This window comes from Anoplolepis gracilipes, chromosome 1 (genome assembly GCF_047496725.1).
Source record: "Anoplolepis gracilipes chromosome 1, ASM4749672v1, whole genome shotgun sequence".
NCBI classification, from domain to species: domain Eukaryota; kingdom Metazoa; phylum Arthropoda; class Insecta; order Hymenoptera; family Formicidae; genus Anoplolepis; species Anoplolepis gracilipes.
This window is the reverse complement of record NC_132970.1, coordinates 6,794,450-6,809,555: the sequence shown is the minus strand read 5'-3', so window position 1 is coordinate 6,809,555 and position 15,106 is coordinate 6,794,450. Positions and strand designations below refer to the sequence as shown.

The 15,106-nt window shown below is 30.4% G+C and overlaps 1 protein-coding gene across 20 annotated transcripts in view; it reads right to left on the bottom strand.

Annotated features, from left to right (window-relative positions):
- LOC140666630 (uncharacterized) overlaps window positions 1-15,106 on the bottom strand; it is a 158,194-nt gene that overhangs the window by 61,347 nt on the left and 81,741 nt on the right. For all 20 annotated transcript variants that reach the window (XM_072894166.1, XM_072894156.1, XM_072894112.1 and 17 more), the window contains one exon: window positions 5,776-5,866. In XM_072894166.1, coding sequence (XP_072750267.1) covers window positions 5,776-5,866 — 91 coding nt within the window. The remainder of the gene's footprint in view (window positions 1-5,775; window positions 5,867-15,106) is intronic.

Genomic DNA, 15,106 nt, shown 5'->3' with positions numbered 1-15,106 from the left:
GTTTAAGTTTAGATCACTTTTATTTCGGCTGTTAAAAGATTACAATTAAAATCGTGATTGTAAACTAAATCTAACATAAGAATCGATTAAAGAAACATTTTTTCATCAAGCTATTTGTTTACTGTAATTTCTTTCTCCTATCTTAATTACGATTTTTGAAGCAGCATTTTCCAGCATTATTATATATATAAATTTAATTTTCTAACTGTAACTTTTTCTTATTAGAATACGAAGTCAGTGAGGAATCCTTGAAAATACGAATAGTGAACAGTCTAACCGGTTGGCAAATGACGCGAAACGAAAATACCGGGCTTCAGCAACGAAACCGTGGAGTGTGAAATCATCGAGGTATCGCAGCTACGCATACAATGCAGTACTGCATCGGGTGGACAATGGTACTTTTTTTCGTTTCAATAGGAACAAGGATGAAGGGCGCGCACGCGCGAGAGAGAGAGAGAGAGAGAGAGAAAGAGGAACAGAGAGAAAAGCAGCGTGCTGGCATGGTGGCGTTAAAGGGAGACGTGCGTGTACGCCGTAACGTAAATCATACCTCGAAATAGATTCGAACGGTCGTTCGCTCTGGATTGCGATGTCGGCAAGCCATAAACGCCCGAACGCAAATCCGATTGGCACTAAAATCTTATCTAAACACATAGCGCTAAGTCTGTATCGGCTCATTTTGTACTACGATTATGCATGGCTTCCAGTGCTAATAACAATAGCAATAGTAATTTTTACATAAAATCTTGACAATTGCAACAACCTTATATATTCTAAAATAATAATTCTAAAGTAATAATTAAATTATATATTAATATAATAAATCAATTTACGAGAGAAATACAGAGTATGCAATTTCAACTGCAACAATTTTTTATTAATATAAACGTGTTTTAATATCCGCAGTTATCATTAACTGTTGTTGCCTCATATATATTAATATTTTTTTTTTTTTTTTTTTTTTTGTTTAAGTTTAGATCACTTTTATTTCGGCTGTTAAAAGATTACAATTAAAATCGTGATTGTAAACTAAATCTAACATAAGAATCGATTAAAGAAACATTTTTTTCATCAAGCTATTTGTTTACTGTAATTTCTTTCCCCTATTTTAATTACGATTTTTGAAGCAGCATTTTATATTAATATAATAATTAAATTTTAATAAAGTAATTAACAATCGAAAAATTTAATTATTTTTCACTACATTGTGTTTCGAAAATTTTTCATCATATTTATACATATATATATATGTACAGGGTATCCTATAATTGGTGAAAAATCTCCTAATTCGGGCAGATTTTTGAGATCATTTGGACTCGATTTTTTCTCAACGAAAATATCGAGAGACGTCATCATTTTTTGCAAGTTTCCAATTTTTAACATTATATCTTTATAAGCCTTAAATTAAAATTCTATTACAGTAAGCTCTACCTGAAATTAACTAAAGAATGTAGTTTTGATAACTCTAACAAGTTTAGTTTGCTAAAAGCGCCTTTTTTTTAATCGTTTATAATTCAGAAATTATTGATGCCTCGACATTTTCGTCTGTATATGTATATAATATACATATATATATATATATATATATATATATATATATATATATATATAAATGAAAAAAAAATCGAAAATATAGATAATTTTATTTTATTGTTATTACACATACGTATAAAATAATCAACAGCGTAATTTTCCGAATAATTCGATCTTTGTGTTTAAACAAAAGTTTAATCAATGAGCGAAATTCTCCGATGAAATCGTGATCAGTATGAACAATGTATCAGCGATCATTGTACTCGCAATTCATTTGCTAAACGAATTTTGAAAGAGAAGAGACACGCGAGAGTATTGTTCCGATATTGTTAATGTTAAATACGTCGGTTTAATCAAACACTGATGCAAATAAAGTTTTTGTCGTACCGAATGCCGATTTGTTTACTCAAGCGCGCACATATATTATAGTGACGTCGGAGATTATCAGTTACGACTGTAAAATTTTATTGCTCTTTTACATTATTACAGAATCTATTAACAGGGAGTCTATAATCCGACGATATCATCGTTGCGCGTCGCCAGAATGAAAATTCCAATTCTCATTAAGTGTCACTGGTTTCCATTAAAATAGAATTTTCAATTTTCGTCAGAATATCAATTAGGTACCAATTTTCCAACGACGAGAATCTACTCGCTCAGGGGAAAACCCTGATTTCAATTCCGCTTTAATTATATCTGTCCAACACTGATTGCCTATTATATGCTCCTAGACGCGAGCATAACAAACTCTGAAGTTCTCTTTGAGAAGAAAGCTTTTTAGCAGTAACACCCTCTACTTGCAATCACTACATACATTCAAAAAAAGTGACGCTTCTATTTTTTCATGATATTTCTTACACAATTTAATAAGTCACAGTACATATCAACACAAATTCAATTAATTCGACTTACTCAATTTGATATAACTTTATTACACAATACAAATCATATCAAAATTAAACATTTTGATAGAAATATTCTTTATAATTTTCATTAAAATAATATTACTATAATTACTATATTTTAAAAGATTTGATATAATAACCGATATAATAACGGAAAGCTGATTTTTATATTAAAAGTAGATTTCTTTTATCTGTAAATATACAGAAAAAGATCTTTAATAAAAGTCTGAAAAGTATGGAATAAATCATAAATTCTAAACTTAATAAAGGTACGTTTCATTTTAAGTCATTAATAGGAGAAGCGAATCGAATCGAATACCTTATAAGAGATTTCCATAATTCGAAGGATGAATAAAATAGTGCCCGCGAGCAATTTTCTCAAACGTAACAGGTATAAGAGGGCGACTAAGAATTTCTGTCGATTTTTCACGGCGGAGATATTCATTTCAAACTTTTTTGCATGCGATATTCTCACTTAATTCGATCTTCTAACCATCCTCCTCGTTCTTATTCGAGGATCAGCGACATCGAATTTCTTTATATATCGCTGATGTATTCTCCCAATCTGCTTCCAATCTCGCGTAGCATCATTCGTCGGCACTCGCTCGAATTCAACAGCCTCTCGATTTCATCGGGTTCGAGTTTATTGAGTGGATAAAGTGTCTGTACGCGCCGTATTCATTTCGTGGTTGCCCGAGCTGCAAAAATTTTATGTAGAAACTACAGAAACTACCTGCGAGACAAAGTATTCTACCCTCCATTATAGTCTGTCTCGGAGGTGAACTTTGCAGCTCCGTGGTCTGGAAGTCGACATATATGAGAATCGACTGCGCCTCATTTTAAACGCAAACGATTTTCTCGTCCGATATGTTCTTAACGATTACACTCACAATATAAGTACATATTTTTTATTAATTTACCGCACAAATTAATAAATTGTTAAAGAACAGTCTGTAAAAATCAAAAGCAAAAATTGCAGATAATATAAACATTAAGTGTATAAAATAAATTTAACAAAAAAAAAAAAAAAAAAAAAAAAAAAAAAAAATAAAGAATCGATTGTAAACATTATTTACTATTTACCTCTTCCTTCTTTCTAAAAAGAACATTATATATTTCTTGATTATTTTTATAATTATATAAAATAATAATTTTTTTTCTCTTTACGTGTCACTTTCTACATTTTTCTAAATACAAATTTGATAAATAACCGTGTCAAATAATTTATTATAATTGATATCATGGATCGTATTAAAATTCTATTGCAATTTTATGATTTATTTATTGCTATGTCTCAGATGTCTATATTTGTAAGTAAAACGCGAAGAGAACACAGGATACAAGAGAATGGTGTAATCCTTATCGGTAAAAGGCGACATGTGGGTCTAATTAACTTCGTGTCGGTTCTAAAGGATTTAATCCTGCGGAAAACCGTTCTCGTGTGCACTGGGAAAAAGGAAACATTAAGACTCCTTCGCAATTCCGAGTAATCGTTCCCGGACAAATTAAAGATCTTTGAAGGAAAGACGAAGTAAAGATGTAGATTTAATTTCCTACCGTCTCTGTCGCAATGAACGATAAACTTTTCTCGTCAGAAAATACACAGAAATGCGATTAAATACCATGAAACATAACCGAGATTTTCAGAAAAGAAGTATTCGTATTGATTTTAAATTTTCTTGTACAAGATGCAAGGTTAATGACAAGAATAAAAATGACTAAACAAATGACTCTACTAAAATCAATAATCTTTTATCCCATAAAGTTTGGAAAAAGGAACAAAAACACATAATTAATTATCAAAAAAACAAATCTTTATCAGAGATGGATGATCGCTAATTACGCGCAATTTACTTTACACAATTAATTGTAAGATTGAATTGGTAAAAATTTCTCCATGCAGCTAATATAGTCATATCGTGTGTTTTATAAACAATGCGTTTTATAAACTTGCAACATTCAAATGTGCAAAAAGAGACAAAAAAATATACATTATAAAAATTTATATCAGTAATAAAGCTGTCGCTACTACAGAATTTTTATATATTTTAACACTCCAGTCAAAAGTCAGCTTGAAAATTATAAACAATAAAAGAAAATCATTATATATATAAGAACAGCCAGGTCGAATCATCTTGATCTTGACAACATATGTCAAGATCAATCAAAAAATTGTAGCCATCGTTGCCTATTAAAAAGTTATAAATCAAAAAAGGTTTCACATATTTTCGGAAGTATATTTCATAGATCGTGCTCTTAGCAAATTTATTGTATTTACGTAATAAATAAAATGCATGGACGGAAAAAGGACTCTCCCCCTTCATCTTTCTGAAAATCCCTAACCATTTTTTAAGAAACATGAAAGATCCATCTCAATCAAAATCATCACATTTTGATCTGGCTTTTCCTATTCTAAATATTTATTAAAAAGCAATCTATATTTTATAGAAATAAATTATTTCTTTGTAATTTTTTAAAATTGCAATTCTGTAGATAATTTAGTAGATTAATTTATATGTAGGAAAGTAAAGCTATTTTTCAACGTTCATGTTATTTAAACTTCTGCGTCAACGATTGCAAACCGCGACTAAATCATGAAACGACACTTAACTGCTCGCTCGTTTGACGAGTGGAATGGAAGTTAAAAGTAATTACAATGGGGTGTACAAATTTTGTGAATTTAATGTCCAACGATTTGCGCAACACCGGTTTAAACGCGGCGTGTTATTTTCAAGCGATGTGCATTCACCAAGCCGCATAATTGCTTGTGCGCTCATCGCTTTTCTGCGATTAACCGCTTAATTTATCGCGACGACGAGTGAAACGTTTGAGCATGAACTATCTCGATGATAGTTACGTAAAACGGATGGACAGTTAGAGTCCTGGCAAAGGTAATTTATTGAGCACTTAGTCTCTACAGTAACATCATTTCTCGAAGCGCAAAAGATCATCTGTCATTGTGCAGCCAGGCAATCGTAGATCTGGATTTGCTTTCACGATTAAAACGGTTCGTTAAAGTTGAAGTAAGATGAATTGCCAGTGTCTCTATATCGGTGTATAGTGATCAATATATTCATTAAAACGTTACGAATTATCTATTAATTGTATAAGTAATTCAATGAGGAGTTTTTTTTTAAAATAACTTTGCCTAATTACATTAATTTGTTATTAATACTAATTTCAATAAATTTTTTTTTTTTTATAATTTAGTATGTATATATTTGACTTTTTACTATTAAAAATTTAAAAATCTCTCACTTATGGCTATTCTCGAACACTTATATTTTATGCAAAACCGAAATGATTAAACAGCAAAAATTTCGATATAAATACTCACTTATATTCTTATCTCTGTATTGAGGTCGCGCATCACTGATAAAACAGACGAGAAGCACCCATATTGCGAACCAACACGTTCCCATTTTCATCTGAAATAAAATGATAACATTCTGAATAATTAATTAAGATTTCAGTAACATAGCGCGTTGCATTTTTCTTTACAACTGTGATGTGATTACAACTTTACATGATGTTTTACTCTTAAACAAGATTATTATGACTATATATAGCAACGATTTAACAAATTATTTAAATTATTTAGTGAAAAACCAATTTAATTATGCATAGAATTTCAATATCAAAATTTCAATTGAATAATGTATATATATATATATATATATGTATATATAATTAAAGTTAAATTCCTACAAAATCTTTTTGAAAAAACCAGTAAAAGATCTTGTGAAGATGTCTTTCTACTTTAAATTTTAGTTTAAATCTTAGTAAGATAAAAGATTTAGTCTACTTTAAATTTTAGTAAGATAAAACATTTGGAACAGGATCGATACATATAACGCAGATTTATTCACGATAAATTCTGGTTGCTTTTGCTCGCTTGAAAGGAACGTTGTTCTTACGAAAACTTATTGTTTTCCTGTTGTATCTCTTCCGATCCATTATTGTGCCTGTTGGAACGAAGATGCCGCCAAAGAAGAATAAACGCTTTAATTTATGAAAGTTGTAAATTTATGTCCAAATGTTGTGTAACTTAAAGTGTTTTGCAACACTTCGAAAGATAGAAAACGTCTTTAACGTTATAATATTATTTCATGATTTATAATACGATAATTCTTTAATGTTATTCTATACTTTTTAAATTATTATAATATTATCGTTAAAATAACATTAATAAAATCCATAAAATTACATTACAAAATGCTAGCATATATCTCTCCAATTTTCATTCATAATTTTTATTTTATCCTTAAAGCAAATATATTTGCTTGCTATGTTTAGAGAAAAAAAAAAATAACTCCACTTGCACTATAACTGTGTGGGATCATCGACCCATCTTGTAATCGCTGAAGAGATAATACTTCTCGACCATCGAGACAATCCTTTGTGGCAATCGTGTGGATAATCGAAAAGCGAGAGAAAGACACGGAGTAGGAATAAGATTCGCAGCGATGGAACACGGTTGAATATATCTGGGTTTCCGACACGAACACACCCCGCGCAGAGAGATGTTATAAAATATTTCTTTGAGGATTTCAACTGTGGAGAGATATTTCGTTCGACAAGCGTTTCCGTACGGCACACATCTACATCTTTATGTCAGTTTTCGCGAATATTATTTGCAGGTAGAACCGAGGCGCGAAAAGCTTTCTTCGTACAAGACGACGACGGCTGCCGTATCCGTAAAATTAACACGATTTCGTTGTCACATCGCTCTACCGTCAGCTTCTACGTGTGTATTTTATCGTCATTTTTGAAAGAATAAACGCGGAATATTCTCGTCTCGTTTTGCGATGTAATGTCGGTGCGTCAACCCGAAAACGCGTTGATCGTTTCCGGGCGATTGAAATCGCTTGGCAAATTGTCGAAATGAAAACCGTGAAAAATATCTGCTGATGTTAACAACCGCGTTGAATTTATTGCAAATTTGTTCACGCATTTCAATTTTTATTAGAATGTAATGAATTTTACTAGAATATTCATCAAACTAAATTTTATCAAAGTTTATCAAATATTTTTAAAAAGCTGATATTTAAGGATAAATCTTATCTTTTCACATCTAAAAATTAAAACATATGTTTTTTTTGTTCAAAAATTTCCGTATTCCGTCATATGTAAACAGTTTAATAACCTTTACATATTTGTAATAAATTAAGTTTGACAATGTAACTGCATTAATTTATATTTAAATTAGCTTTAATTAATTTATATAATTAATTACATAACTCTACATATTTGTTGTTCAATAAGCTTGGATAACCAATAAATAATTTTGCTTATAATGTAATTCTATTCATAACGTAAATAAAACGAGAAAACTTACTCAATCAAAGTTAGTATTAAACAATATTGAGCACAATACAATACATATCGAATGAATTAGCGAAGTATACTGTAAAGTGCTCTTAGAATGAACTGAAATTCTATGAAGAATCACATATTTTCATAGACATTAGTAATAGATCAATAAGACTAGTGTTACAGTAATGCATTATTGACATAATACTTTACTGGCACATCTGCGTTTTGTGCACACATACTGTTATATAATTAATATATGATTATGATTAATATTAAATATTCGCAAGGGAGCCTCTGTTTAAATCAGTTAGTTTTTTATTATTAGAACATAAATATTATTTTTTTTTTTCTATTCAACTATAACGGTCAATTCGGGTTTCCGTCAAAAATGTAAGAAGATTAAAGAGACGTGTATTGTTATCGACATTTTCAAAAACCATTCGGACATTCTCACATTTCATCCACTCACATTTGGTGAACAAGCGATCTGGAGTGTCCGAAGGATAGACGTCACTCTTCTCGAGGTGGCGGGCACGTATCCTTCCTGAAGGCTTATCTATCGAGGGAGTTGCCCTTTTCGAAGAAATCCCTAGACGAGCGGTGTAAAAGTTCCTATTCTCTTTCGAAAAGAAAACATCGTCTAGTGCTCGAGTGCAGGTCTTTCTCTCGACCCCAGGACCATCTCGAAGAGTATACGAACCAAAAGTATACGAACACATGCGATCCCCTGTCGTGAGCACGTACACAGGTGCCCGACGACGAAATGATGCTCACACGCGAAGTAGCGAGCCCCAACTCCCTCGAACCTTCATCGATCACTATATACCTGCTGGGGTCAACTTCTCCGCGTATCTCATTTCATGGTTAGTCTGCTCGAAAATATTCCCTATCCCTTTTCATCAGGGAGGAAAAGGGCGACTTTAGTGGAGCCGTCGAGACGCGAAATTTAGAACCCACTTTTCAAAGGTAAATAAAACGTATTCGGGTCGTCGAATCCTCGAGTTCGTGAATCCCCGGATTCGTTGATCCCGGGATTATTCCTCTTGCCATCCTTCAATAAGCTACATCGCACGTGTGAATCAATTTACACGTCTTTCAAAAAATGAACTGACGATATTCTAATTGTTTATTGCAAGCGTACATCCACGCGTCTTATTTAATACTAAATATTATAGTCCGCTTCTATATTTTGCGATTTTTTAGAAAATTTATATATACCTATATATAACAACGAAAATATAATAATACGAGATGTTTATTCTTTTCATAAAATAACAACAAAGTTACAGGGGCTTTAGTGCTGCTTAAAGTAAAATAAATTTTATAAAAAAAGACATATTAATCAAAATTTAGACAATTAAGATTCAGACAATTAAACAGTATTATTCACGGATTAATGTATGATCTAATTTACATTTATATAAAAATTGTACCTGTATTATCATCAAAAAGAGAAATATAAAGTATAGTTTTAATTTTTTCCAAGTGTGGGTATGTGTGTGCTATAAAAATATTGAATTTGAATTATAAAGAATAGATATTGTTAAAAAAAAGAATAAGAAGTTACATGATCAAAGCATGCAAATCTTGGATAAAAATAAAAAAAGAATAGAAGAAAGAAAAGTGAAAGGCCAAGAAAGAAAATCGATGAAACTACGAAGATTTGTGAGATAAATTTCCGTGAACGATCCTACCACATCCGACCAAGTGATAATTAGGACTCTTCGTCACCGTGGTGATAGCCAACCAGTGCTTTTCCACAAGAAAGCTTTTTGATCGAACAAATTTCCCTCACTAAGTAGCTCTCCAGAGATTAAACTAAGTCTTTATTCACGCAGAAGAGTGCAAATGTACTTTCTTAAGAAGAATCAAGAATCATCTTAGCACGATTCCTAAATTCAACAACTCGCTATTAATAAATTATAATATTCAAATACAAATTGTAAAGAAGCACTGATAAGATATGTATCTATTTATAAAATATAAAATACTAGAAAAAAAATATTTATTAAAAAATAATTTAAATATTTGTAATTTATCTAAATGTTTATAATAATGCTTATAACATTAATGATAAAAAAAACGTTAATTTAATTTTAATTTCATAACATTCTAGTAATATCAGTTTTCTATGTAACGTCATTAGTAAACATTTGATACTAAATTATGCATATAGAGTAGCTCGAGAAATTATTCTCCTACATCAATGTCGTAATGAAGACGTGAATCTTGGGAAGTTTGGTAGCGACTTTCGCTAACTTTGCTAACGTTATCGCGATCTCAGTAGCTGGCGTCATGTATAAAACAGCAGCTGTATGTATAAATAAGCAGAGAAAGATAAGGAGCAAAGCATAACAAAACACCATCAATATGTACTCTTCAATTTAAAAATGCGTTTATAGAAATAAGATTAACTAAAGAATAGATTAATTAAATAAATAAAATTATTTAAAAAATTATAATTTCCTTTTTTTACTAACTAATAATTACTTGAAAAAAATTATTTTATTTTTATCTTATAAAGTGTCAGCAATAAACAGATTTTAATTAAACATCCATCATTTTAATACTATTTTATACATACATATAAATATTTGTTCATTCGTTTTATTACGCATCCAAAGTTTCTCAGAATTTTACAAAATGATTAAACGCCATAAAATATTCAATTATTTCGTAAAATAAACTTGAAAGTAAACAATTTTCTCGTCAATCTTAAGATTAGAAGATTATTAAGCGGCGTGGCGGCAGTAATCACAATAAATAGCGGTGTTAGCTAACCTAGAGATATTGTGGTAGAACAAATATCCGGAAATGACTTTTCTGGGCAGTGAACGATATTAAAAGTTATTAATGACGGTCTCGGCAACCTTCGTTCTACTTTATCCCCGTGGAGAGGCGGGAATTAAAGAAGGTGCGAACGGACGGAAGGATAAAACCGGAAAAAAATGAGGGTTCAGTTTTCTTCGTGCTTCAGGAAAGTTCTTGCTTTCTTTCGTCCTGTATCACGTAGATGAAGCAGCCCGAAAGCATCTATGTATTTGGTTTCTCTCACCGTACACTCTAGTCCAGTGTTTTCATTATTATCTCACCATTGCCATAACGTCATTCTTAAGCTTCGCTATCGTCCGTCCACTCTATTGTTATTACACACCGGAAGCAACGTTGAGTATGAAACATAAATAAACGACTGCTGGATCTTCACAAGAAAGAGAGAAGGGGGAAAGGGGAGAGAGTGAGAAAGAGACAAAAAAATGAAATAGCACGCTGGATTGTACGACGGTAATCGTTGCGAGAAGTTAAAAGAACGACAATGAATGCGAAATGTTTATATACGATAGCGTCGCTATTTTCAAATAAAAAATTGTAAAGAGAAAGGTGGACAAAAGCAAAAATAAAAAAATTTGCGAGAGATTCTACGCATGATAAAATATTAAAAGTAACATTTGTCTATATTTTTTACTTTTATATCGTTATTTTTATAACTTTTTATACCTTTGTTTATTATTCTTGAAATGTATAATATTATCTAAGGCAATTATTATGATACAATATTTTAAAGTAAATGCAATCGCATATAGTTTTATATATTAAAACACTAAATCTTGATAAATATAACAGTCTAAGTTTAATTAATTTTATTGCACACATGTTTGCTCATGATTATTTTTAATATTTATAACGTTATATAAATTAATATTACTCTATATCGGTCCTAATATTTCAAAATTTTTCTCTATATTTAAGTTTTATTCTACATTCTATATACACTTCGCGAATGTTACTTCGATAATACAGCTTTCTTACCAATTGATTGAGGGTCGTTGCGAAAAATTGACGTGGGTCACTCGATTCTTGGACTTTCGATTAAGAATCAAATCCTAATCCTTTCAAAGGTCTCGATTTCTCGCCAAATGGCAGCTAGCAAAAATGAGTCCATTGGATGGGGAATGGAAAAGGGAGTAATCCATCGTAACACAAATGACGGCAGAATCGATCCACAAAGCGACACAAAGACATCTTATGATCGACCGATATCGAGACACGAACTATAGTTGTCCTTCTCTCTTTTCTGTTCTCGAGAAAAAGGCCTGGCAACGATACGCAGCACGGATATTTTGTGGTCGTCCCCTCTCTTCCTATCAACTCGCGCGAAAGGAAAAGACTTTTCTCGGTAGAGAGAAAGAGAATACGAGAGGAGAAAATAGAAAATGCGAGGTGCAGAGAAGAAGAATGCCGTAACCACCCCTGTGTCGCTCTAAGTCTACCTTACGAGCGTTCGTTCTTCAGACCACGTTCTTCCAGACGATATTCCTTATTTGTACCAGATACCTTTCGAAACCTTCCCGCACACCAACGTGTACCTAAGGTTGAAGAAGCGAAATAATCGAAGAGGGATGAAAGAATGAAGGCAAAAGAAAAAAATATCGGCTGATATAATGTGAAACATATGAACGAGATCGCCAAAGAAATATAAGGCTTGTCATACAATATAGCACCATGCGCAACAGCGTTTGCGAAACAGCCATGATAAACTATCAGTCGAATAAACTGTTGGTTTTATGAGAGAGCGGAATAAGTGGAAATTTGAAAATGCAACTTGAAACTTTTCAAAAATATAAAAAATGAAAATAATTTTCTTCGTAAAATTGATAACGCACGACAATAATTTTGCAGAGAAGTGATGGTAATTACATAAATAATAATAATTTTAACAAAATTAAATTTTTGATATCAACATAAAAATCCGACTTTATATAAAACAGAAAAAACAAATATAATAGTATTGTACTAACAATAAATGAATTAAGAACGCTATATCCTTCTTTAGTATTATTTTATGAAGAAAGATTTATATATATATATATATATATATATTAAAACTAAATTTAAAAATTTAATAATTTTTAACAGAAGCGTGGTTTATCAGTTTAAAAACTACAGATAGGTACATTCGTATTAGTTTAGGGTTAGTCAAGTCAATCAGATAGCTGGGTGAATACTGTAGAAATTTAATCGTAATTTTTATCGTAAATTATGTTAATCGAGAATAAAAATCAACGGTTTCAATCTGACTTTGGACAGTGTATGTGTGCATATTATAATATGTATATATTATATATGTATCAATTTTCAATTTAATAAACAAGATAAATCGTATAGAGGTTTATGTATATATATATACATAAACCTCTATATATATATGCCAAGAGATGTGCGGTAGGAGAATTTGCTCATTTTTAAGTTTAAGTAGATGGAATAAAATACACGTGCAGCCGTGTAAGGAGCAATCACTCATGAGAACATCACTCATGGAAACTTCAGTATATGTCAAGCGGTTACATATGTGTGTTATTAATAATTTTCTCCTTATTTTGTAAAAGGAAAGTGCTTGAATTTTCAGGAACGTTTTGTATATTTTTATAAGAAATGCTTTATCTCTAAATAATTGCAAATACAATAGTTTCTATAAGTTAGTTTTTTATTTAGACTAGTGTGTGTTGTGTGTTTCATGCAAATCTGAGTCACTGTGAAAATTTCCATGCCGATCATATGAGTATGCAATATTTCTTACCCAATAAGAATAGTTTGCGCAAGAGTTAAGTAGGAGAATTTGTGCAGGAATTTCGTTTATTTCAATGGAAGAAAAAATTAAATTAAATTTATTTCAATTAATTTCAAAATTAAATAAACAATACTCTTTTTCATTTTATCTGCTGCATTTATTTGCATTTTACATAAGGCATAAAATAATTTACAATATTATTGTTGTTATTATTTATTTATTTATTTATTTATTTATTGTATAGTAATAAAATTTAATCATTAATATTACTATCGTTATCATTATTTATTTTTTGTAATTTTAAAACTATTTCTAATAAATTTTGATGAAAATAAATAATTTACATATGTAATTTGTTTTCAATCCAATATTCATTTTTTTTTTTTACTCATGCGCAATCTCATCTACTCGATTAGAAAAGATTGTGCAAAATTGAATTTCTGAAAAAAAACTGTATTATCTTAATAAAAATGACTATATTATTTTAACGAAAATGGTAAACGAAAAAAATAATATTATTTTAACAAAAATGGTAAATGAATATTGTTTACAAAACATATTTAATTTAACCAAAAAGAACACATTTATAAACTTAATTAAAGAATTAATGAATATTCGGTTTTTGATTTTTTTTTTCAAAATCTGCACACTCTCTTCTAGCTTTACCTTATGTATACAAAGTGACATTAAAAAAGTTTAAGAGAAAATTTCCTTTTAAAATAAGTGTTTGTATAAACATGTATATATAGAAATGCACCCTTTCTGAAATACGGGCCCTGAATGAGACTAAAATAAATACTTTTGCGAATAAAATGATAATCGGTGTAAATTAGAATTTAATATTAAAATTATAGTTTTCATTTAATGTATAGTATTAGTAAAAGATCATAATCTGGGATAATTTTGAAGTAGTATTACTGTTGCCATTTTTATATGTATAATACTTAGAAATACAATGTTTTAGTCTTAAAAATACGCCACTGCATTAAGAAATCAAGTTTCTACTGAGATAGTTAATAATATATAATAGTTAAATAATTGCTTAGATGCATCTTTTAAAGAAATTACAAAAAAGATATTTATAAAAAAAGATACTTAGAGATAACATTATTTTTTAATTTTATCTTTAATACTCTGTACCTCTGAAACAAAGCATTTCTCGATATAGAATTATAAGAAATTTTTCTTGTTCTTAAAGGAATCATTCCTTAAGTTTTTTAATATCTTCTTGAAATACTCCTTATATATATATATATATATATATATATATACATGGTTGCTAATTTTTTTTATATTTCTCATATCCTTTTTAGCGATTTTAAATAGTTACTTGCTTTTAAACAGTTACGTTATTTGAATTGTTAAATCTTACTTAATTCTTTGTTATCTAGTTATTTATAGATCATAGTTCGACAAAGTCTCCAAGAGAGACTTTATCATGAGCGATATTTTTAATATCAATTTTGAACAAGAATGATATCGAAGAAGCAATAAAGAAATATGACAAGTATTCTTTGTTTTCTTTTGTCACAGTCACGATGGACTATCTCGAGTATTCTATGTAACATCCGTTTATTTCCGGAGATGGAGAACGTATTATAGCGAACCCCGCAGCATGGAGGAGTACACGAGTGATAAAATGGAGCACCTAGTCAGACATATCGAAGGATTTGCTGTTACCTTACTTCTTTTCTGTTCCGGTACCCTATCTTACGATCCGCCTTCTTTCCATTACATCTTTCCAATGGTTCTAGATACACGTCGATGTGAGTTTGGGAAGTGATTT